This window comes from Ornithorhynchus anatinus, chromosome 6 (assembly GCF_004115215.2).
Source record: "Ornithorhynchus anatinus isolate Pmale09 chromosome 6, mOrnAna1.pri.v4, whole genome shotgun sequence".
Taxonomy (NCBI): Eukaryota; Metazoa; Chordata; class Mammalia; order Monotremata; family Ornithorhynchidae; genus Ornithorhynchus; species Ornithorhynchus anatinus.
Genome location: NC_041733.1, coordinates 18428945 through 18454502, shown reverse-complemented (window position 1 = coordinate 18454502; position 25558 = coordinate 18428945). Strand labels below are relative to the sequence as shown.

The following is a 25558-nucleotide window of genomic DNA, read 5'->3' as shown; positions in this document are numbered from 1 at the left end:
CAAGCGGAATCCCTGCCGAAACGAGTACCGGGAATTCGGGGTAGGTTCTGTAAAGTCGACCCCTGGACATCCCCAACGGATTTCTAGCTCTGACCATTTCCCCACAGCTACATGTTGAGTCTCCAATAGTTCTCTAATGGGAGCTGCCCCAACTGCCTTCACTTTTCACTCTTAGGAGGGCATCCCCGGAAAAATAACGGCATCCATGGTGCCGCCTTCTACAACAAGGGCCAGAACGACTCTCGTCAATTCCCCTGCTTCGAGACACAACCCAGTCGCTTTAATCAGAAGTCAAAAGAAATGATTCCTCCAACCCTCGCAGTTCTTTCTGTAGTGGGACAGCAAGAGGAAAGAGTATGCAGGAGCTTCTCTTGGCAAGAAGATAAAAGGGAATTCTGTCATACTTTTTTTAAAAAATGGCATATGTTAAACACTCCCTATGTGTCAAGCACTATTCTAAACACTGAGGTAGAGACAAGGTAATCGGGTCCCATTAGGGTTCACAGTCTAAACGGGAGGAGGAACAGGTATTGAATCCTCATTTTGCAGACAAGAGAGCTGAGGCCCAGAGAAGTTAAGTGACTTGCCCAAGGTTACCCAGCAGACGGGTCATCTGACTCCCAGGCCTGTGCTCTTGCCACTGGGCCACACATTCATACATCCCTCTGACAATTCTCCTTGCTAACACCACCTTAACTCTAGCACCTTTCTTTCCACAGAGCTCAAAGCACTTTGGAAATGCCCACCTCAATGAACAGAAAGCCAACTTGGCATTAAAATTTAGATATTTGGAAAAAAAAAATTTAGACGACAGAACCGACACCTGGGTTTGGCTCTCTTGGACAGCGGCCCCACCCAATTCCATTTGGCGACTTGACCTTTATTTGTTTTGTGGGGGATGGAAAGAGGCAGGAGGATCATTTGAAGTAGCTGCTATTTGTATAACAAAGTTTGAAACACCAGTTTCCCGCTATAATCTAAAAATCCAGGAGCCTAGGGATTTTAAAATCAAGAAAATAAGCACAGATTCAGAAGGGTTAAGGAAATCAGGCAGTGGGTGTAGAGGAAATATAAGGTCCTCTGCTACTCTTCTCTACCAACTTTTGGTTTGGATTTCATAGGAATTTATGTTTGTGGCTGTTTTTCTGAAAGCCGGCTACAAGGCAGATACGGTTTGCTTTGCCCAACAGCACAGAGAGAAGCAGAACAGGGTGCAGAATGTCTAGCTGGGGGAGAGGGGAGTCAATGCAAATGTTGGAGGCCAAGTAAAATTTTGGTGATCATTTTTGACCACTCTTGCAAAGTTGGATTGTCCCCGTTTCCTAAGAGGAAAGGTCAATCAACCAATCAATATCAGTGGTATTTAAAGTTAAGATGGTAAAAGATGGACTTCCTCAAGATCACCCAGGGGCGTCAGTCCCAGGGCCAAGACTAGTCCTCGAGTTTCCTGTTTCCAGTGCTTTGCCCGCCCAATAAGGTTCTTTCAACAAATTTGAATTTCAAAATCACTAAAATCGTCTATGCGCTTCTATCTCCTCTCTGAACTTAAATGTGCGATCTTTGGATATTTGATAGTCACCCCACACTCAAATCACTTAGGTACATATCTTTAAATTCTACATGATAAATTATGTTTTTATATTAATGTCCATCTCCCCTTCTAGACTGCTAGCTCATTATGGGCAGGGAACATGACCGCTGCTTTGTTGTATTGTACTCCCCCAAGCGCTTACTATAGCACACAGAAAGCACTCAATAAATACCACTAACCGATTGATCTGAAATGCTCATTAAACTTGGCCTGGGGCCAAAAATCTGCCTCAGTCTGACTTGGCCAACAATAGCTCCTGGCTTCGTGTCTGGGAAAGGGTCTGTAGCTCACAGGCGGAAGTGCCTCTACCAAAGGGAGACCGGGTCCCCTCTTTCCATTCCGTATCAGCCATGGCCCCAAGCGAGTTTTATAGTTAAGCAGTTCAGGTGCTTGTCGTCCCATCAGGCATTTTCGACTAGATGAGATTAGGGCAGAACATCGGAAAAATCGCTCACCGGACTGACTGCGTGTCCGACTGCTCAGCACCACTGGGATAAAGTCACGGAAATTGTTTTTGGCTTTCTTCTCAAGGTAGCCTGGGGTGGGAGAAGAGAAAGGAGCGAAAAAGAAAGAAAATGAGCTACAAAGAATTGAAAGCGCATTTGTGGGACTTACGAAGCAATGAGGGAAGAGTTAGTCTACCTTTCCCGGCTTCTTGGAACATGATGAGATATATCTATCCTACTCGCTCCGAACCACCAACCGCAAAGAACTCTTAAAGAGTGAGAACTTCTAGACGGTTCCAACAACAGAGCATATGGTCAGTTTCACTGACTCTGAAAAGGCCAGTTAACTGAATTTGGTTGTACCGAACGTTACTCCTGGCATTTCTACTGACCTGGTGAATATCCTCAGGGGAAGCGCTAAACCAGGTTGGCACAGTACGGCCTTGGCGCATGATCTAACAGCCACTGGGGTACACGGGGGTACCCCCCGAACACACCGGGCCCTGACTGGGATAAATAAGGCTTCAGAAGACAAGCTGATGCCGATCAAAGGGCCGGCTCCAGTCAGGGGTGGTGCCTGTCACCACCTGGCCTGTGTCTCCCAGAATTCCAATTCATTGTAAGGAGGAGGAGGAAGGTTCTGAACTTCCAGCCAATGAGGAAGTGTGAGAGGATTCTCAAATCTACTGTGGGCATCCTAGAGATTCTCCAGGTTGGGGGTCACTCCCAACCAAGAAGGCAATAACCACTTGGAATCCATCTTGCCTTCTGGCTACCCCCACCAGATCGGGTACAGCGAAATGGACCGTACCTTCTTCGTGGCTGTCTCGGCGGCCAGGGGACGGAGGCTCTGTCTTTATCAGTCTCTTCCGCTTGTGTTTGACCTTCACGCCATTGTGTTCTTTCCCTGAAACTATCCCGGCCCGGCTGGATTTCTTGCTCGATTCACGCAGGTCACCATGATGTTTTCGCCACTGGAGACAAGGGAAGCCCCGTCAGGGGAGTCAGTAGTTGAAATAGTACCAGGTTCGGGGAGGCCTGCCTTTGACGTCACCTGGCCGTGATATCCAATCACCAGGGCTGGAGGAATAGGGTGTTGATAATAATGATGCTATTTATTAAGAGCTTACTATGTGCCAAGCACTGTTCTAAGCGCTGATTTAAGTATGGTTCACACTTTGTTGTTTAACTACTCCAAGACAAAAACAAATGTGTGAACACATACTCAGGTCTGGGCGTCCACCTAAAGGTAGAATTTAACAAGGTGCAAGATGAAAAAAAGGGACTACACCATAATTTGAATCTAAACCCAAAAACTGCTAGGGGGAAAGAGGCTTAAAAGGGACTCTTTTTTTTTTCCCCTCCCTCTGGAAAACTGGGGATAGGGAAATGTTAATCCAAATCACTTCGGTAATTATCAGTGCAGTCTGAATAATCTAGAGAAAAATCATTTTTTCTCCCTATGGCCATTTCGTCAAACTTCTAAAACAAAATAAAGTTTTACATCTAGATTGCAAAATGCGTCAAAATGAAATTGGCCTCAGTATTCCCCTGGCAAAACTCCAAAACATTTTCAAAGAAAGACATGAAACACCTCTTTCCCTATTAGTTTAAATGGGGGGTAAGCCATTTCAGTACCGTTATCTGAAATGTCATTCATCTGTGCCAATTCAAATCATTGTCTGTGCAGTTGAAAGAATGCTCAATAAATTTAAAAGAAACATTTCGAACACAGCAAAATTCTTTAAATGTGTATACGGAAGTGCTTTTTTATATCCACCACTCCCCGTAGTGATTTCAAATTAATTTTATCCTCACAGCATCCATGGGAGGTGGCATGAGATACATACTACTCTCAACGTTTTATAGATGGCCCAAGTAACACCACAAGCCAATGGCAGAGCTGAGATTAGAACCTGGTTATTCTAACACCTAGACCTCTCTACTCTTTCCCACTACATCATTTCTGAATACGTTACTACCTTGACTTCACAAAGATCCTCAGATCGTCCAATCAACTGCAGTAATTTCTCTGTGTTGACAGGTTGCCTTTGAGTCACTCCTGCTAACAAGTATAGTCTGAGTCGTTCAGTGGTTTGATCACCCAACAAACTAGTGTCAACCAGGAGACCTAATCCTCAAACCCTGATTTTGGCCCCAAAATGGTATTAACCCTCTCCCATTTTGGAAATGTCCCGTTGCTTCCCGGGATGGGAGCAGGAGGTTAATAAAAATATTTCCCTCGGCTGAGTGTCTACAAACAATCAAGCACCAATCAACAGTATTTGAGGGCTATTCTACGCAAAGCACTGAACTAAGGCTTGGGAGAGAAGCAGTAGCAGTAGACATGATTCCTGCCCTCGAGGAATTTACCATCCAGTGGTAAACACAGAGGGCAGAGGGGGTTGAGGGGAAGAAGCAGGCTTTTTGGTCAGGGTGGGCCACAGACACTGAAGCCACCTTTCCTGCCAACAGTCTCCTAAAAATAGGGATGTGGTCACCCTGGTGCTTAACTGGAAGCCAGTTGAACACTGATGGCCCTTTAATTCACCTCTCCATTTGCAACTCACTGTCAGGGCCCAGGAAACCCTGAAACAGTACAGAGTTAGAAAGCCCTTATTATATGGGGGCACAGGAGAAGCAGCATGAGCTAGAATAGAGCATGGGCCTGGGAGTCAGATGGACCTGGGTTCTAATCCTGGCTCCACCACTTGCCTGCTGTGTGACCCTGGGCAAGCCACTTACCTTCTCTGTGCCTCAGTTACTCCGATTAAGTCTATGAGCCCCATGTGGGACACGACCTGATTACCTCATATCTACCCCAGTGCTAAGTACAGTACCTGGCACATAGTAAGTGCTTAACAAGGCCCATTAAAAAAAAAATGTTGCTAAAAATCTGTCTCAGTTACAGTTTAGGACTTTTAGGCCATTCCACATCACAGAATTAAAAAGACCAAGTATTTCCTCCTTCTCCCCACCCCTAACCTCACTTCCACCACGTCACCATGTGGAAACTTGAAAGATGGCAATGGGAGAGAAAGTGGAGCCAACAAGGGCTATTTTTATCCCGATCCCTTCCCCGCTCGGTTGGCTGTTCATTCGCCTCTGTTTATGTTCTGCTTAATGTTATTGTTGATCGGTGTTCCGGTTTCTTCCCTCCTGTCTTCCTCTTTAGAATGAAAGCTGCTTAAGGGCAGGGACCACACTTGTCCCTTCTCTTCATTTCTCCAATGTCTTGAGACAGGATTTTGACCAAAGCCTTGTTTGCAATCAATCATCAGTGTAATTACTGTGCTCATCAACCCCAACGTGGCCATTCTTTATGAATTTTTTAATTGCCCCATTTAACCACCAGAGGAACCATCCCAGCAACACCCTGAAATGCTCTGGGACAGGCAGAGGTAAAGATGTTAAAACTGCAGTTTGGGAAAATAAGGATATTGAGAAGAAATCTTACTCAAAGCTACGCAAAAGGATTGGCCTGACTTCTGCATACAATTTTGGAGGCGATTGCGAAACTCCATATTTTGCTTGATTGAAGGCACCGTCCCAATCTGAAATCTCCAAGGAAAACTTTCCCATTCTCCCTGAGCCAAGCAGCGTGGCTTAGTGGACAGAGCAAAGGCCTGGGAGACCGAAGGACCTGGGTTCTGATCCCAGCTCTGCCACTTGTCTGTCGTGTGGCCTTGGGCAGTCACTTTACCTCTCTGGGCTTCAGTTACCTCATTTGTAAAATGGGGATTAAGAGGATGAGTCCCCTGTGGGACAGGACTCTGTCCAACCCAATTAATTTGGTAATCAGTATTAGTAATTAATACCTACCCCAGTGCTTAGAATGGTGCTTGGCACAAAGTGATTACTATTATTAATAAGAGATCGTCCAACTCAACCAATGGCCAGAGCTGGGAACCAAAAGTAGGGGGAGCGGCAGGGGGTGACCCCAGTCTTCCAGGTTAATAGGCGGGGACCTCAGGACTCTCTCTCCCTAATCCCCATCACTCAGTCTCACTCCCACTACCTGATGTGATCATGCCACACCAAAGGAGAGTCAGGGGCATCATCACTTCCTAATGGAGCTCAAAAGCGATTTGCTTTCGTTTTCTAATTTTCTATCGGCACTCTTTTAGTCATGATAACTTTCATGCTGACATGGGAAAAAGCCAGGAGACGGCTACAGGAATCTAGCCCCTACAGCAGAGGTGTGGCCTTATCAGTGGTGGCCGGCCCCTTTCCCTTGCCCTGTAACTGACTCTGGAGGCACACCCTCTTGAGAAAGAGGGACAGTCTCAGACGACTGGAGGTGGTCTCAGAGGAAGCCATTACCCTGGAAGGAAGTGGTGGAAGAACTACTCTTGGGAAAAGGAGAAGAGCAAGAGCCATCATTCAGGAAAGGTCTGCGACTGGGCTTCCCAAATTTCTCTTCTGCCACTGCTCCGGAGAAGTAAAAATAATAATAATCGTCTATTACGAAGCGCTGGGGAAGATATGAGATAATCAGAGTAGACACAACCCATCCCACAGGGAGCTCGAAATCTAAGAGGCACTGCATTTCCATCTTACAGATGAGGAAACTGAGGCCCAGAGAGGCCAAAGTGACACAGCAGACAAGTGGTGGAGTCCTCTGACTCCCAGACCCAGGGTCTATCCTGCGAAGAACGGCCACCTAAGTATTGAGACGGGAACACATCCCGCAGGGCCCCTCGCCCGGGGTCAAATCTTTTCTCGGGCAGGCAGACACAGGCACTGACAACCCCGGGATCGCCCGCTGCCCCGTGTAGGCCAAGGCGGTCACCCACCTTGCGGCTGTGAAGACCTCGTCCCGACCCGTTGGGGGCGTCGTCTCCATCCCTGGCGCGGCTGCATTTCATTTTCTTCAGGGGTGGTTGGATCAGTTCCTCTGGCTGCCACTTCCCCTTGCACTGGAAACCGGGCTCCTGCTTGATCCGGGCCTGGCTCTTGGTCCTGCCCTCGGCGTGCCCTCTCGGCGGGGCGGCCGAGAACCGGTCGGCCCGGAGGCAGGCCGTCGGGGCAAACGCCCCGTCCCCGTCCACCTTTTCCTTTTTCACGCGGCCCAGGTCTATCTCGCTCCCGCACTGGGGAGGGAGCGGACCGGCAGGCCTCTTCTTGCCGCTCTGCTGCTCGCGGGGCACATCCAGAAGCAGGTCCTTCGGGCAGCCGTCCGGAGGTAGCAAAGGCAACTCGGGCAGTTTGCGGAGGCCCTGCGGGGTGGCCAGGGGCAGGTTGTGGGCCAGGTAGGATGCCAGCACTTTGTTTTGGGGCTTGGCATCTCCCGCCGACTTCAGGCCACAGCCCCCTTGGGCGTTCCGGGCAACCCCCTCTTTGCAAGCATTGCCTGCCGCCGGCTGCTCCCTCTCCTGCACCCCGCAAGGGCTCTCCACCTTCCCCTTCGGGCCTCTCGGCTCGCCACCGCCGCCGGGAGGAAGGGGCGGGGCGGGGCTGCCCGTCGGGGGTCCCGGGCCCAAGACGGGGTTGACCGGCTCTTCGCAGGCCTTTCCCGTGGCCTTGCAGGTCCTGCCCCTGGCGACCACATCCTGCTCTCGGGGAAAGGAGCCGCTGGGCCTCAGCTGCCCCTCGGGGATCCTGCGGGCCGTCTCGCCGGCGTTGGCCGGGGGCACGCTGGGGAAATCTCCCGTGGCGCCCGAGGGTTTGGGGGGCCCTCCCTGATTTGAGGGGAGCTGCCCCGGGCTGGAGATGCCGATGGAGAACAGGGAGGCCTGGTGATATGGAGACCAACCCACAGGCAAAGCCTGGGTGCCGGAGGGCTTCCCGTTGACCGGGCAACGGGAATAGAAGTTCCCTTGGCCGGGAGGATTCCATCCCGAGACTTCCTTGGCCGGGCACAGAGGGGTCCCCGGGGCAATCCGGGCCTGCAGGTAGCGCTTGGCCGTGCCCTGCTGGCCCTCGGGGCCGGGCTGGCCGGTCTTCTTCCCGCAGGGAGGGCTGACGCCCTTGGGGTCCCCCTGATCGATGACAGAAATGGGCTCCTGCCGGGGCAAGTGCTGCGCATCTCGGCTCAGGCCCGTGCTCGGGTCCTTGTTCAGCAGGACAGAGGCGGGCACCGGGTTGGCCACCCCCACGTAGGTGCCCGGGATTGTACTGATCAGAGTGGTGGAGTTTTTCACCCAAGAACTCGGGTCGCCGTTCTTCAGGAACTCCGGGAAGATGACATAGGGGGGCGTGGGGCCCAGGCACGACGTGACGCTGCTGGCGGCCCCCTGGGCGGCGCGCTGGGATTTGGATAAGACCGTGGTGAGAAGTGCTTTGCCGCTGGTGTGCACGGGAGTCAACACGGGCATGGGAGGGGTCTTGCGCTGGTTTGGGGGAGGGAGCTTTTGGCGATTGGATTTAGAGGAGAGGTCCAGGGGCATTTCATTGCACTCGGCGGGGGACACCATTTCCCGCTCTAGTTGCGGGGGTGACTTGAGGGGGGAAAACGTCACCGAGACCCTCTCCCCGTGCTGCTCCGAGCTGCCCGGGGCCTTGGTCGGGTGCGACGGGACGGCGCCCCCGCCCGAGCCAGGCAGGGACGGCTGCGGGGGAGAAAGGGGCTTGGCCGAAGGCGAGGGGGACGTGCCGTCGGCCGGCGGGGCCGGGCCGCTCTCGGCGGGGGGCTGGCAAGCGGGCCCGCTGGGCGGTGGCGCCCGGGAGAGTTGATTCACCTCCACGGAGACCAGTTTGGAATCGGAGCCCAGGGGCCTGGTCACCGAGAAAGTGTAAGGGTAAGAGCGGAGCTCTGGGGAAGCAAGAACACTTGGGAGACACCTTTCCTGCAGGTAGGAGGGCAGCATGGGCAACGTGAGGGTGGACGAGACGCCCAGGGTGGCGGGCAGCGTCGCCACGCTCAGGGGCTGCCCGCAGCTCGGCGGCGGGATGTAGACCAGCGGCTGGCTCGGCGTGAGGACCGTCCCGGGCTGAAAGGGCAGGGGCGCTTTTTGCATAGCGGGGACCTGAGCTGTGGGGAAACACACGCGATTCAAGCCGAAGGAGGCGGGGATCGGGGCGGGAGTGGGAGCGGGAGAGGGGGCTGGGGTGGGAGCGAGGGCGGGGGCGGGGGCCGGGGTGGGGGCGAGAGCCGGGGAGGGGGCGGGAGGGGGGACCGAGCTGGGGGTGATTCCGGGCAGTGCCCCATCCACAGGGACCCCTGCTCCTTGTGGGCCCGAATCCAATTCCTCTGGCCCGGAGGGCTCACTAGCCGGCGCCTCGCCCCGGGCGAGGGAGCGGTCCGCCTCCCGGTCAACTTGGGGCGCCGCCGGGGCCGGGGTGCCGTCGGTCCTACTGCCGCGGTCCTGCTCTGGAACTTCCGGGGCCGAAGGCTTCAGCCCTCTACCGTCTTGCGGGCCGATGGGGGCGGCCGAGACGCCGTCAACTTTTGCCACGTTTCCCGTGTGGTCCATTTTCTGTTGGCCGTCCGACGGCTTCTCCTCTGACTTGAGCCCAAGTTTCTCCTTTGTGCCGCCATCTGCACCTGCCCCTCGGGCACTGCTGCCGCCACCAACTGCCGGGAGCTCCACCTGCAAAGACGGAGACAACGGGATGGCGTCTTGCCCCGCACCGGGGGAACTCTGAAAGGGGGGGACCTGGAGCTCAGTTACCTCTAAAGACCAGGGTCCTGGGTTTTAACGGTCTGACTGCGAGCCCCGTGTGGGACGGGGACTGTCTGCCCTGATGATCTCAGATCTACTCTCGTGCTTGGTACAGTGTATGGCACGCAGCAAGGACTTAAAAAATACCATTATTAATACAGAGGACTGCTGATCTGCTTTTGTCTGTCTCGCAGTAATCGGTTTTTTCCACGGTATCTGTTAAGGACTTAGTATGTGCCGGGCACCATACTGAGCACTGAAGTAGATACAAGATCATCAGGTTGGACACAGTCCACGTCCCACCCGGGGCTCACAGTCTTAATGCCCATTTTACAGATGAGAGAACTGAGAAGTGAAGAGACTTGCCCAAGGTCACGCAGCAGACAAGCGGCGGAGCCGGGATTAGAACCCAGGTCCTTCTGACTCCCAGGCTTGTGCTCTTCCACTAGGCCAAGCCGCTTCCTCAGAAACACACGGGTTTCCTTGTCTGCACCACCGCCTTGGAGGGCGCTTCAGTGAAGTCCAGGGCGGGACTCCCTTTGTTTATTCTATTGTATTGTACTCTCCCAAGCGCCCAGTACAGTGCTCTGCACATTGTAAGCGCTCCATAAATACCATCGAGTGATGGATTAGGGCCTTCCTCTCGAGGCCCCGCAGCTGTCGGCCCGTGGCTCACCTTGGAAAGGCTGCTGCTGACACAAAACTCCTGGGACCCCACTCGCTGACAGCCGCCCGTCTTGGAATCCTCATCAGAAAGAGGTGCTCTCCTACCACGCGGAGACACAACCAGAGATGCAAATGAAACCTAAGCACCGATTCAGTTTGATCATATCTATTGAGCGCTCACTGTGTGCAAAGCACTGTGCTGAGTGCTTGGGAGAGTGCAGGATAACATTAAAAAGACCCATTCCCTGCCCACAAAGAGCTTACAGTCTAGAGGGAGCATAACGATCCAATAGTTAAGTGAAAACTAACAAATTATGTGCAATACTGGTATAAATAAAACCCTTTGGAAAGACAGGCCTGATTTTCCAGAAATGAATTGCTGAGCTGATTCCACAGCTCTGACGTTCTCACGCTCGCCGACGGCTTCTGGGCTCTGGGAGCCCGGAGAGTCGATGGACCTGAGGACCTTACGTCGCCTAAAATGGGCCCTCCCGGTTCAAATTGCCCCCAAACCACTCCATCTGTCCACCTCTTAATGCCCTCGACAGTGGGGTGACGTGGCGCCCTTGGCTGCCAACCCGACCCTCCCGTCTCGACCGCTGCTTTGAGGGTCTCTACCTGATGCAGTCACGAGATGAACTTTTGAGCAACTGTGTCCACCCCTACAGCCGGGGTTGGATTTCACTTCTCATCCACCATTCCGAAGCTGCTGCTTTTTCCCATCCGCATCTCCGCCTGCTCCTCTCATCTTTTACCCATCAACTTCCCCCATCTTCGTTCCCCTTATTCCACGCCAAGCCTCTCCTCGGATTCCCGTCGAAACCACTATGCTACTGTCAGGTAAACCCGAGGTACTGAGCCTCGGGTTGAGTGGCCAGACTTTCAAAATGGGAAAAAACACAGATACGCTTCTGACTCCAGAAGGATTTTTGAGGACACCAGGTCAAAGTACCTACCGGACGATATAGGACAATGAAGAAAATATGAGCAGGCGGGTCAAACCTAGAGCAATTTGCATAAAGAGTGCAATGTAAAAAAAAATCAAATCAAATAAAAAAAACTTGGGAGAGCTGAACACCTAGGCACCGCCCTCCCCACTCAACGGTACACTAACTCTTTTCCCAAGAGTGAAGTAAACTAATGCCGTCCACAGGCTGCTCAAGAGAGTCAGTCAACAGAACCAGGAGGCGGAATTTAACTGAAGGTGTGAAGCTACTGGGCTAGTCTTCTTCTTGAACTCCAAGAAGCTAGGTAAACTAGCCAGTCCCACCCTTTGCAACCAAGATGGCAGCCCCACATCTAACCCCTTGCCCACAGGGCACGGCCCCCCAGCCAGGCTCTGGCATCTGCTGGGTTCCCTCTGCTCTCATCGGGCTAAGGGATTGGGCTGTCCGGGGTTGCCACTGACCCCCTTCCATCTTCCAGGGGAGGAAGGTGAGCAGCGGGAGGGAGAATTCCTTCTCCTGGCCAACAAATTCTTAGGCTTTGGACATCACCGATGCTACAAAACGATGGTGATGGCACAGAGCTACTCCGGTTGCCAGTCTCTGCCCTTCAAGCTGCGTGACCAAGTGGAAAGAGCGCAGGCCTGGGAATCTGAGGACTTGGGTTCTAATCCTGGCTCTGCTCCATGTCTGCTGTGTGAGCCTGGACAAGTCACTTTGCGGCTCTGAGCCTCAGCTACCTCGTCTGTAAAATGAGGACTAAATCCTACTTCTTTCTACTTAGACTGTGAGCCCTGTGTGGGACAGGGACTGTGTCCAATCTAACTTGTATCTACCCCAGCACTAAGAACAGAGCTTGGTATTCATTCATTCATTCATTCATTCATTCATTCAATCGTATTTAGTAGGCTCTTACTGTGTGTAAAGCACTATACTAAGCACTCGGGAGAGTATGGTACAACAACAGACACATTCCCTGTCCACAATGAGCTCCAGTCTAGAGGCATACATTAAGTGCTTGATAAGTACCATAATTATTGTTATTATAGTTATTAAATATCCAAGTGGCTTCCCTGACATGTCAATCCAGGCCAGGCCAGAGGGAAAGTACCCCACTGTCCCAGAGATGACGATGCCATATGTAGGATAACTTCTCCTAATCGGTCAATGCTACTTATTGAGCACTTACTATATGCAGAGCACTGTATGCGTTTGGGAGAGTACAAACCAACAGAGTGCTCAAACACGTTCCCTACCCGCAACGAGCTGACAGTCTAGAGGACTGTTACCTAGAGTCTAGAGCTACAGTCTTAGCCGACAGAAAGTTGCTCACCTAGTTGACCTGGCTGTTAGAGAAGGTCACTTTGAGTCCCTGGAAATAAGTGTAAAGTAGTTTCTGAATGAGCAAGAACCCATCTGGAGGAAGTGCCTGTCCTAATGGGTCCCTAGGCATAGATTAATACGGCTCCTTACAACAATCAATCGTATTTAGTGAATGCCTACTGTGGGCAGAACACGGTACTAAGCACTTGGGAGAGTACAGCATAACATACACATTCCCTGCCCACAACAAGCCTACATCCTCACAACATTCTTCCCGTAATTTCCCTGCCTCAAAGACAGAGCCCATCAGGCCCAATTTTTCCTGCCAAAAGCTCAGCCTTCAAATGACTGAAAGCTCATTCCAGGCAGGAGATATGTCTGCTAATTCTGTTTTAGTGTTCTCTCCCAGGCGCTTAGTACCGTGCTCTGCACCTAGTAATCTTTCAATAAATACCGTTGATTGAGGCACTGACGGAAATGCCTGGGAGGAGGGACAGTCCATGTGTGGCAGCAACGGGGAATGCGCGGTAGCCCCACACCGATCATGTGATTAGATCCCGTTGAAGGGAGTCTCCCAACATTCTGCCCTATCACGTTTCTCATATCCCGGGCCCTGGTTAAGTGTCCTGTAGCTCTCCCCCCATTCCCTTGACCTCCCCGTGGGCGGCTAGTCCCTAATAATAATAATGGTACTTGTTGAGCACTTATTGTGTGCCAAGCACTGTTCTAAGCACCAAGATAGATATTTAAAGTCTTACTGAAGGCAGATCTCCTCCATGATGCCTTCCCAAACTAAGTCCCTCCTTTTCTCTTCCCCCATTCCCTTCTGCGTCGTACTGACTTGCCCCCTTAGTTCTTCCCCTGTACCAGCCCCGAGCACTTATGGACATATCTGTCACTTATTTATTTGTATTGATGTCTGTCTCTCCACCTCTAGACTGTAAGCTTGTTGTGGGCAGGGAATGTCTATTTCTTGTTGTATCGTACTCTCCCAAGCGCTTAGTACAGAACTCTGCACACGGTAAGCGCTCAATGACTACAAGTTAATCAGGTTGAACACAGTCCCTGTCCCACATGGGGCTCCCGCTCTCTACCCCCATTTTACAGACGAGGGAACTGAGGCCCGGAGAAGTGAAGTGACTTGCCCAAAATTGCACAGCAGACATGTGACGGAGCCAGTTTTAGAACCCAGGTCCTTCTGACTCCCAGGCCCATGCACTACCTACTAAACCTCGCTGTTTCTTCTCAACGACCGCTACTCACCTCTCTTCGTTGATGCCGCACATGCGAATGCAGTCAGCGCTGGTCCAGTTGTGCACCCCGCTGTACAGCGGAGCTGTAGAGATCATGACAGCCGATCGACACCCACCGGGACCTGCTCGGGACACGCCTCCTGGAAACCGGAAAGCAAAGGAGTCAGGAAACCCTTCTAGGGATGATTCAATCAGCCACTTCGACGGATTGTTCCCGGAGATGCTTACTCCAACATATCCACACGACACCCGCGAGAAAAGAGCCTTTGGGCCGGCCTGATGATCCTGGGAAACTGGGTTCTAGGGGGCAGAATGGGGGAATCAACTGACCAGTCAGTCGGTCAGTTGTATTTATTGACTGCTTGCTGTAAGCAGAGTGCTGTACTAAGCGCTCAAGAGAGTACAATATAACAGTAGAACAGACACATTTCCTGCTCACAACGAGCTTATAGTCTAGAGGGGAAGACAGGCATTAATATAAATCAATAAATTACCGTTATGTACGTAAGTGCTGTAGTGCTGGGGGAGGGGATGATGAATAAAGGGAGCAAGTCAGGGTGAAGCAGAAGGAAGCTGAAGACAAGGAAAAGAGGGCTTAGTCAGGGAAGGCCTCTTGGAGGAGATGCACCTTCAATAAGGCTTTGAAGCGGGGGAGAGTAATTGTACGTCAGATATGACGAAGGAGTGTGTTCCAGGCTAGAGGCAGGACGTGGGTGAGAGGTCGGCGGCGAGACAGACGAGACTGAAGTACAGTGTGAAGCTTAGCACTACAGGAGAACTGCATTTATTGAGCTCTTCCTGGGTGCATAGGACTGGATTAAGTGCTTGGAAGAATTCAACAAAACAGAGTTGGTAGGCATGTTCCCTACCCATAAGGAGCTCAGTCTGGAGGGATCCAGGCAATCATGTAAGCAGGAGGATGTGAGACCTAGACCTTCATCAATGATACTTATTTAGCCCTTACTCTGGCCTGTCTGCTCTGTGTTCTGCTCATTTGCTGAATGTTCATCTCTTTACAACAAAGAGACAGGCGTATTTATTCCCTTCCCCTTAGTCTGTGAGGCCCAGGTGGGCCAGGGACTGTGTCCAACCTGATTAACTTATATCTAACTCAGCACTCAGAAAAGTGTTGGACACATAGTAAGTGCTTAACAAATACTATCATTATTATTGTTATTATGGTCTTTTCCACCAGACCTGCCCCAGTGGAGGGTTACCATTGTTGGCTGAACTACGTTGGAATACCAAGCAGGATCTGTATGTACATATACACTGATAAAATGCTGTGACACTTGGAAGTTTTGAACAGAGAAACCTCATCTTAAGAAAGACTGGACCATTCCACTAACCGAGACACCAAGTGGCAATCCTTTCCTCCTCCCCAGAAAAGGTTCAGATGAACAAACAGTACAAGAGGGGAATTACTCTGCGTGGTGTGTCTGGATTTTATTATTATTATTGTTAATTATATTAACAATTATATATAGTTAACAATAATAACGGTAGTGTTAACTGCTTACTATGTGTCGAGAACTGTTCTAAGCGCTGGGGTAGATACAAGCTTATCAGGTTGGACACGGTCCCTGTCCCACATGGAGCTTACAGTCTTAATCCCCGTTTTACTGATGAGGTAACTGAGGCACAGAGAAGCTGAGTGACTTGCCCAAGGTCACACAACAGACAGGTGGTGGAGCCAGGATTAGAACCCAGATCCTTCTGACTCCAGGCCTGTGCTCTAACCACTAGACCACGTTGCTTCTCACATTTAAACACATAGAATTGGTTTCGCTTGGGCCTGAGGATTTGCAGGAAGTCTCGTGTTTCCTCCTGGCTCCGGGACATCTCAACACACACGTCCACCGGCGCCCCAAACTCGACAGATCCCAAACTCCCCATCTTCCCTCCCACACCCTCTCTCACCCCTGACCTCCCGATCACTGTCGAAACCACTGCCGTCCTCGCTGTCTCTCAAGCTCCGTAACCTTGGCGTTTTCCAGGAGTCAGGATGATATTCATATTCAGTCAGTTGCAATTCAGTCAGTCAGTCAGTCACATATTCAGGCAGTCACCAATTTCTGTGGGTCTTATCTCCACAACATCTCCAGAATTGCCCCTTCCTCCCCATCCAAATTGCCAACCCACTGGTCAATAACCCAGCGTGACTAATGCTTATCAGCCTCTTCCCTCTCCCCACTCCAGTCCATAATGCACTCTAATAATAATAATAATGATGATGGCATTTGTAAAATGCTTACTATGTGCCAAGCACTGTTCTAAGCACTGGGGGAGATACAAGGCAATCAGGTTGTCCCACATAGATCTTAATCCCTATTTTACAGATAAGGTAACTGAGGGGTGAAATGGCTTGCCCAAGGTCACAGGGCAGACAAGAGGCAGAGCCAGGATCAGAAACCACATCCTCTAACTTTCAAGCCCATATTCTTTCCACTATGCCGAGCCTGTAACACTTTTCTAAAACACTGCTTCTTGTACCTCTGTCTGTTCCGCAAAATCTTCCAGTGGCTGTCCATTCCTCTTCACATCAAGCAGAAACTCCTGACCATTTAAAACACCCGCTCAGCTCTCTCTGCTCCACTTATCCTCACTTCCCTCCCACTAAAGCCCAGCTAGAACACTTTGCTCCTCCCAAGCCGACCTACTCATTTTGCTTCATTCCTGTCCCTCTTTACACCGACCTCTTGCTCACACAGTCAATCCATCGGTGGTATTTATCGAACACTTACTATGTGCAGACCACTGTACTAAGCGCTTGGGAGAGTACATACAACAAAATTAGTAGACACGTTCCATCTCGCCTGCCTGGAACTCCCTACCTCTTTTCACCTGGAGAAGCAGAGTGGCTTAGTGAAGACAGCACGGTCCTGGGAGTCAGAAGGTCATGGGTTCTAATCCCGGATCCGCCACGTTTGCTGAGTGCCCCTGGGCAAGTCACTTCACTGGGCCTCAGTTACCTCATCGTAAAATGGGGATTAAGAGTGTGCACACTATGTGGGACAGGGACTGCGTCCAACCTAACTTGAATCTACCCCAGCGCTTAGAACGGTGCTTGGCACGTAGTTAGTGCTTAACAAATACCACAATTATTATTATTATCTGGCAGACTTCTCCTCTTCCCATTTTCAAAACCCAGGTTGTATCAACTCCAATGCTTAGAACAATGCTTGACATAGTAAGCGCTTAACAAATACTATCATCATCAATTTAATACCTGGAAAGAAGGGGCCAACTAAGCTTTGAGGGAATTAAACAAATAGCAGTAAATGCTAAGTAAGAGTAGGTTGTTAGTGGTTATCTGTCCAGAAACCAATAGACTAGAAATACCAGGGAAATGAAACAGCCGGTAAAGCTAAGGAGAAGGAAGTCACATTAAAGAGCAAAAGAATCCCGGCTAGGGAAAGTGTGAGCAGTGCGAGGAGACCCCTCCGCCGCAAATTATCCTGAGAACTGGGCGCAAACCCCATCTTAAAAAAATTAACCCGGGGAGGAAGACTGATGCATAAGGCGGGGAGGAGGTGAACTTGAGCCTCACACATAAAAAGTATAAAAAAGAAATAGGGGAACTTGAAGTATCAAGGAAACAAAGGATTTCACCATCATGGGCTAAACTGAAAAAGGAGGGGACAGACATTTTCAAAAATCTCAGAGGCTGGGGAGGAGTGGCATTAAACCAGCCAATGTAAAGTTAGTTGGGGGAGATAAGAAATGTTTAAAAGACCAGATGGAGAAGAAGTATTGTGGCTCGAAAAGAAGACGCCAAAAGAACAGGTTGAGTGCAAGATTTCACAAGAATACAATCAACAGACTGTTTATCAGACATTTGAAGATGAAGAGAAGGTTGGTCTAGAGAGGGATCGGTAGGGAGGACCTCGACCCAGCAGTGGACAATTGGACCGCGAAAGTTCTTTACCTAGAAAAACACATGGCGGGGGTGGGGGGATGTCAACCTAGGCCAACCTACTCACCGTTCCTTGATCTCATCTAACTCGCCACTGACCTCTGGCCCACGTCCTCCCTTTGGCCTGGAATGCCTTCCCACTTCAAATCTGACAATCACTCTCGATGATCACTCTCCCCACCTTCAAAGCCTCACTAAAAGCATGCCTCCTCCAAGAAGCCTGCTCCAACTAAGCCCTCATTTCCTCTTCTCCCACTCCCTTCTGCCTCGCTCTTGCACTTGCTCCCTTTAGCCACCCCTCCCTCAGTCCCACATAAGTACATATCCAAAATTGGTTTTGTTTTTCAATTAATGTCTGTCTCCCCTTCTAGACTGTAAGCCTGTTGTGGGCAAGGAAAGTGTCTACTAACTCTGTTCTACTGTACTCTCTCAAGCGCTTAATCCAGTGTTCTGCACACGGTAAGTGCTCAATAAAAACCGACTGATAGATGTGGTGAGGAAAGACACTTCCCAGAGTCACCTAGGCTCATCTGCAGCATCTGTACCGTCTAAGGGACTGAATGCTAATTTTGCCTGGGACCCAGACCAAGCAGTGGTCCTGGCCACTGGACAGGCAATGCTGCTTTAAGGTTGAGTCCCACCAAGCAGTGAAATCCAGTGCAGGCCTCTCGGCTCTTAATTAGCCATTTAGACCCTGTTCTCCCTCCCCCCTATACTGTGAGCCCACGTGTGAGATTGGGTCTGAATCTGATCTGATTTTCTTGTACCTAACCAAGTGCTTAGTACAGTGCTTGACACATAGTAAGCACCTAACAAAGCCCAGAGTTATCATTATAGACAGGACCTCCCCCTGCCGGCACCGCATTAGCCACCATGGCCCCAGAACACAGGCAGGACCAGACTTACACTAACAATCTCCCCACTGGCTCATTTCCTTTCCAGAGCACTGCCCTCCCCCACGCTTGTCCTCTTGCTTATCGTCTCCTGTCCCCTAGTAAGGACAGTGCCTCACCCCATAAGACCAGTCCCCCCATTCCCTTCATGGGTGGCCTCAGACGGGATGTGCCTGGATCTACTAGACCCCACCTCTCTCTCAAATTAGTCTTCATTCACAGCCACTAAGGCAGCTGCCTGAGATTGGAGCAGGAAGGGAGTCGGAGCTGTGCGGGGAAGTCAAAGAAGCGGGGAAGGAGTCTGAGAGATCCTGAGGGCAATGGGACCCAGAAAAGGCCAAGCCAAGAGGGAGGAATGGCCGGGGGGTGGCGGGTAGAGGGGACTGATCCAGTTCCACAGGCAGTGTGAGAAATAAGAAACCAGTAAAACAATATTCCCAATATAGTCCTCAAGTCCTCCCGAATATCCTATTAATCATATTAGTGGAACATTTCTGTGGACAGAGCATTGTGCCAAGCACTGGGGAGAGTACAATATAACGGATTTGGTAGACATGTTTCCTGTCCTTAAGGAGCTGACAGTTTAGAGGGCGAGACTGACATGAAAAGACAAGACGGCTATCCTAATCCTAAAACATCCTATCTTTGGCCAAATGTTCTTTTTCCCTAGAATCCTCCTATTGCCAGTTCTCCGTCTGTGTTGCAGTGACTGCCTTCTACCCAGAAATTTCCTGGACTTCCTCCTCTTTGTTCCCAGAGACCCTAAAAGAAACTCCCGGGGGTGGAGGGGAGCCGGGGGGAGGAGAAGAACTTCAATTCTTCCCACATCACCTGTTAGCATCACGCAAACTCCCGGGGAGTGGCAGAGAGCTCAAGTCTTCTACAGTTCCCTCGAGACTGGAAGCGCCTCATGGGGATAGTCTAAAACACTCTATTGTAGTGGTACTCCCCCAAGTGCTTAGTATGGTGTTCTATACACAGTATAAGTGCTCAATAAATACTATTTGGCAGAGGATAGAACATGGGCCCGGGAGTCAGAAGGTCCTAGGTTCTAATTCTAGCTCTGCCACTTGTCTCCTGTGTGAGTCTGGGCAAGTCGTTGCACTTCTCTGGGCCTCAGTTACCTCATCTGTAAAATGGGGACTGAGACCATGTGCCCCACGTGGGACAGAGACTGGGTCCAACCCCATTTGCTTGCATCCACCCCAGCGCTTAGTACAGTGCTCGGCACATAGTAAGCGCTTAACAAATATCACAATTATTATTATTCTAGCCAAGTAGACCGGCAACAGCCAAACATAAAAGTCACTTAATCTCTGTGCCCCAGTAATAATAATAGTAATGATGATGGCATTTGTTAAGCGCTTACTACGTGCAAGCACTGTTCTAGGTGCTGAGCACTGTTCTAAGCGCTGGTAGGCTACTGTGGTGTCGGATGGGTGGAGAGCACTCCAGTACATTAACAATACCAGGACTTTCACTACCCAGCCACTTTTCCCCTGTGGGAAAAAAAAGGAAGACTTTTTCCCTTCTTTTTTTGGATATAGTATTTGTGAATCATTTACTGTGTGCCAGGAACTGTTCTAAACACTGGGGTATACACGAGTTAATCAAATTGGAGACAGTGCCTGTCCCAAATGGAGCTCACAGACTTAACTTCCATTTTACAGATGAGGTAACTGAGGCATAGGGAAGTGAAGTGACTTGCCCACGGTCATGCTGCAGACAAGTGGCGAAGGCAGGATTAGACCCCAAGTCCTCAGACTCCCAGGCCCGGGCTCCTTCTGCAACGCCATGCTGCTTCTCACTGGGACAGATCTCACAGACAGCAAAAAGTCCCAGTTCCCAAGAGCTGATATCCACTAGATTGGCCACCCTCTGGGTATCCTTCCTTTTTGTCTCAATTACAAATGCTTCAGCTGACGTTCGGCGCCTAATTTTTCCAACTTCGGCCCAACCTTCTCCCTATCGTGCGTCCCCTTCAAAGTGTTATGCAAATAGCAAGGGTTTTCTCCCATTTTTCTTTTGTCACTGGCACAAATTCCAACAGTCTCCCACACTAAATGCTGGTCATGGCTGCACAGGGTACACCTAATCACAGGTTGAAAAACTTTTCCAGAGTCTGTCAGTCAAATATTATTTGGCAGAGCACGTTAGGATCTTGATACGAGTGCTTTCTGTCTCAATTCAGCACAGGTTAAAAGCACTAGATTGTGACTGGGCAGACTGGGTCTTTTTGCCCTGACATTGGGTTTTTTTGGTTTTATAATGCTATCCGTTAAATATTGACTGTGCCCCAGACACTGTACTAAGTGCTGGGATAGATACAAGATAATCAGGTTGGCTACAGTCTGTGACACAAATAGGACGATCTTCATCCCCATTTCACGGAGGAGGGAACTGAGACCCAGAGAAGGTCACAGCAGACATGTGGAAGAGCCAGGATTAGAACCCAGGTCCTTTCTGACTTCCGGGCCAGTGCTCTAGCCACTAGGCCAGGCTGCTTCGGCGAGGCTCTTGGCCAGGCAGGGAATTCATTCAATCGCATTTTTTAAGCGCTTACTGTATGCAGAGCACTGCTGGCTGGGGATGATGAAGGACCCCCCGGACCAGGGCCTCACGGCCTGAGTCAGAGAGAGCAGGGCTGGAGCAGAAGGGTGACAACAGTTCATTGTGCAGAACCACCGCACCTCCTTCCAACAAAGAGTTTTGCTTATTAAACCATCCCTCACCTCTAATCCCCGGCTGCAATGGTCCTGCACTAGCCAAGGCAGTTTAGCTGATAGTTCGGTGCTTCCCCTCACCGTCTGCCCAATCTTTCTCGATCCTGGCGAGGGTCCCGTGGCCAACTTGGTGGCATCAGGGTAGGGTGAGGTGGGTAGGGGAGGGAGATCAGGAATTCGGACAGGAGATGGAAAAGCCCAAAATACAGTCTTCCCTGTTATAACACCAGGAAGCTGATTTCAGGGTTCCTGGGCCAGGGTTAGGGTGATATTTGGGGTTCCCAGCTCCAAAAGCCCTGATTATTATTATATTGTACTCTCCCAGCGCTTAGTACAGTGCTCTGCACACAGTGAGTGCTCAATAAATACGACTGAGTGAACTGAATGATTCTGTCTGCATCTCAACCCCCACAAATGCTTCAGGGGTGCGTTTATTGCTCTCGATTCTATGTATTGCTATTGTTCTTGTCTGTCCGTCTCCCCGATTAGACTGTAAGCCTGTCAAAGGGCAGGGACTGTCTCTGTTACCGATTTGTACATTCCAAGCGCTTAGTACAGTGCTCTGCACATAGTAAGCGCTCAATAAATACTATTGAATGAATAATATTTGGTTTGTTTGGTAGGTCCAAGCCAATAATGGGTTGCTATTAATACACAGAAGCAGTCCCTGTCCCACAAGGGCTCACTGACTAAGGAGGAGGGAGTATGGGTGTCTTATCCCCTTTTTACAGATGAGGACACTGAGGCAGAGAGAAGTTAAGTGACTTGCCTGAGGTAACGCGGCAGTCAAATGGCAAAGCCAAGATTGGAATCCAGGTCTCCTGACTTCCAGAGCCTTGCTCTTTCCACTTTGGAGTCAGAGGTCATGGGTTCGAATCCCAGCTCGGCCACTTGTCAGCTATGTGACAGTGGGCAAGTCACTTAACTTCTCTGCGCCTCAGTTACCTCATCTGTAAAATGGGGATTAAGACTGTGAGCCCCACGTGGGACAACCTGATTCCCCTGTGTCTACCCCAGCGCTTAGAACAGTGCTCTGCACATAGTAAGCGCTTAACAAATACCAACATTATTATTACTTCTTGGAAATTTAATTCTCTACAAGAAAATTTCCTTCCCAATTTACGGTGTGCAGAACAAGCCATTTCATTTGACTACCAAATATTTTCACCTATGACCACACTCTGAGGGATTAGGTCACCACAGAGTTTGGGGGATGAGGGCAGAGTCTAAAGGGGTTAGGACCAAAGAGAGGAGAAGAAGACAAAGGAGAAGGAGGAGGGAGGCAGGAGTCAATCATCAGTTTGCCCCTCCTACTTCACTTTACTGATTTCCTACTACAGTCCAGCCCACACATTTGGCTCCTCTAGCACCAGTTTACTCACTGCACCCTGTTCTCGCCTACTTCGCTGCCAGACCCTCTCCCACATCCTCCCCCTAGTCTGGAAGTCCCTCCCCCTCCATATACCCCAAAACACCACTCTCCCCACCTTCAAAGCCGTATTAAGGTCTCATCTCACCCAAGAGGCCTTCCCCAATTAAGCATTCTTTCCCCGATTCCCTCTCCCTTCTGTGTCACCTATGTACTTGGATTTTTTACCCTTTGGGGGCTTGGTATTCACCCCGCCCTCAGCCCCCCAGAGCACTTAGGTACATGTCTGCAATTCATTTATATTCATGTCTGTCTTGTCCCTTAGACTGTAAACTCACTATGTAGGGAAGGTGTCTACCGGCTCCATTGTACTCTCCCAAGCACTGAGTACAGTGCTGTGCACACAGTAAGTGCTCAGTAAATAGCATTGATTGATTGAATAGAGGGAGGGAGGGAAAGGAAGGATGGGAGTAAAGGGGATACGGAAGAAAAGGAAAAGAAAAAATGGAAGGCAGGGGAAGGGAGGAGGAGAAGGGAGAGGGTATTCACTCTTCCTTTCGGCTATTCTTCACCACAACTGCTTGGTTGGAAACAACTGCAGCTGCAGAAACTGAGAAGCAGCGAGGCCTAGTGGGAGGAGCATGGGCCTGGGAGTCGGAGGATCTGGATTCTAATCCCACCTCCCCCACTTGTCCGCTACGCGACCTCGGACAAGTCACTTCACTGTTCTGTGCCTCGGTTTCCTCGTCTATAAAATAGGGATGGAGATATCTGTTCTCTTTCCCTCTTAAGATTACAAACCCCATATGGGACAGGGTCTGTGTCCAACCTGATTGTCTCGTAACTACCCCAGCACTGAGTCCAGTGCTTGGTACATAGCAAACGCTTAACAAACATCATAAAAAAAAAAACCCCAAAAAACTGGGTCACAGTCAGACCAGCTAAATCGGGACCATGGCCACTTCCAACCGAGTGGTCAGACAGTCAGTGGTATTTATAATAGTAATAATTGTGGTATTTGTTAGATGCTTACTATGTGCCAGGCATTGTACTAAGTGCTGGGCGGGGATACAATCAGATCGGGTTGGACACGGCTCCTGCATGGGGCTCACAATCCCGATCCCCATTTCCTAGATGAGGTAAATGAGGCCCAGAGAAGTGAAATGACTTGCCCAGGGTCACACAGGAGACAAGCGAAGACCTTCTGACTCCCGGGCCTGTGCTCTATTCCCTACGCCATTCTACTACTTCTCTACTGCAGAGCACACCGTAGTAAGTGCTCGGGACAGTACAATGTAACAGACATGTTCCCTGCCCACAACAAGCGCAGAGTCTGGACTGGTGGCAGCCTTGACCCAACTGGTCCAGGGATGCCAGGCTCACCCAACAGGAGTGATGACTTCCTCATTAGCTTAAGTAGGGCCGGTTGAGTTGGCATCACCACCAGTGCCAGTATCAGTGGCCCAAGCAGCATGGCCCGATGGATAGAGCACAGACCCGGGAGTCAGAAGGTCCTGGATTCTAATCCCAGCTCTGCCACTTGTCTGCTGTGTGACCTTGGGCAAGTCATTTCATTTCCCTGTGCCTCAGTTATCTCATCTGTAAAATGGGGATAAGGGTTTGAGTCCCATATAGGAGAGGGACTGTGTCCCACCTGATCCACTTGTATCCATCCCAGTATTTAGAACAGTGCTTGGCACATAGTAAGCGCTTAATAAGTACTATTTTTATTAATAGCAATAACGCAGCCTGGCCCGAAGCAGGGCTGGGCCACCACCTGGGCTAACACCCAACTGGGCCTGACCAGTTTGTTGGGAAAGGAGTAGGGAAGTGGGAAATGAAGTGCAAAGGGGGTAAAGGAGCAGTGTGGCTTAGTGGATAGAGCACGGGCCAGGGAGAAAGAAGGACCTGGGTTCTAATCCTAGCTCGGCCACATACCTCCTATGTGACCTCGGGCAAGTCACTGCAATTCCCTGGGCCTCAGTTACCTCATCTGTAAAATGGGGATTAAGACTGTGAACCCCATGTGGGGCAAGGACTGTGTCTAACTCTATTAACTTCTATCTCCCCCAGTGCTTAGAACGGGGCTTGGCACAGAGTAAGCACTTAGCAAGTACCAGAATTATTATTATTACTACACGGCCAGTTGCCACTAAATGCTGCTGGGACTTTGAGTCCCAGAAGAGGCACAGCCCACTGGGCTTACCTGGAACTCCTACCCAGCCCCAGGCTCACCAGCAGGAGACTGGAAGAAAGGTGAGATGAGGACATCCCTGCCACCCTCCGGCAAGTTCCCTGGCCGGCGCCTAGCTCCCCTTTCTGTGGCCGGAGGTCCCCGGGTCAGACCCGAGACCCTGGAGGACCCTACTTAGGGACAATCTTACCTCAGTTCGAGTTTACCACCCCATTTTTCCACAGACTCAAATCTATCCAAGTCCCTGTGCCGCTCTGGGCCCGGTTCCCCTGACGGGATTCCTTGACCATGTCCCGTACAGCTGAGATCCCAATTATTCACCAGGGTGAAACAACTCGTCACATGGGTTAAAACGCAGTCGCTTCTTGGAATGTCAAACTCGGCACTCGGTCCCAATTTTGAGCTGGATAATTATTTCTCGCTGTCTTCAGTTCCCCCACTCGTTTCAGCTGGCTATCCATCCCTCTCACGAACCACTGGGCAGTGCTGCCGTCCTATTGTCAAGGCGCTGTTCGTTCTACTTTAAAGGTGGCTGCGATGGCATGATGAACAAAAACATTTCTTCCGACCACTACATCGACGCTAAAGTGTCTATCGGCATGACAGGAAAGTAGAGGAAAGCCATAAAAAGCAAAG

The 25558-nt window shown here is 50.5% G+C and overlaps 1 protein-coding gene across 3 annotated transcripts in view; it reads right to left on the bottom strand.

The window, feature by feature from the left end:
• The window catches only part of BCORL1 (BCL6 corepressor like 1), a 62697-nt gene that overhangs the window by 21283 nt on the left and 15856 nt on the right, over positions 1-25558 (bottom strand). For all 3 annotated transcript variants that reach the window (XM_029067388.2, XM_029067386.2, XM_029067387.2), the window contains exons 2-6: positions 13838-13967; positions 10318-10408; positions 6834-9569; positions 2849-3011; positions 2047-2127 (exon numbers count right to left, since the gene is read on the bottom strand). In XM_029067388.2, coding sequence (XP_028923221.1) covers positions 2047-2127; positions 2849-3011; positions 6834-9569; positions 10318-10408; positions 13838-13923 — 3157 coding nt within the window. In that variant the 5' untranslated portion in view covers positions 13924-13967. The remainder of the gene's footprint in view (positions 1-2046; positions 2128-2848; positions 3012-6833; positions 9570-10317; positions 10409-13837; positions 13968-25558) is intronic.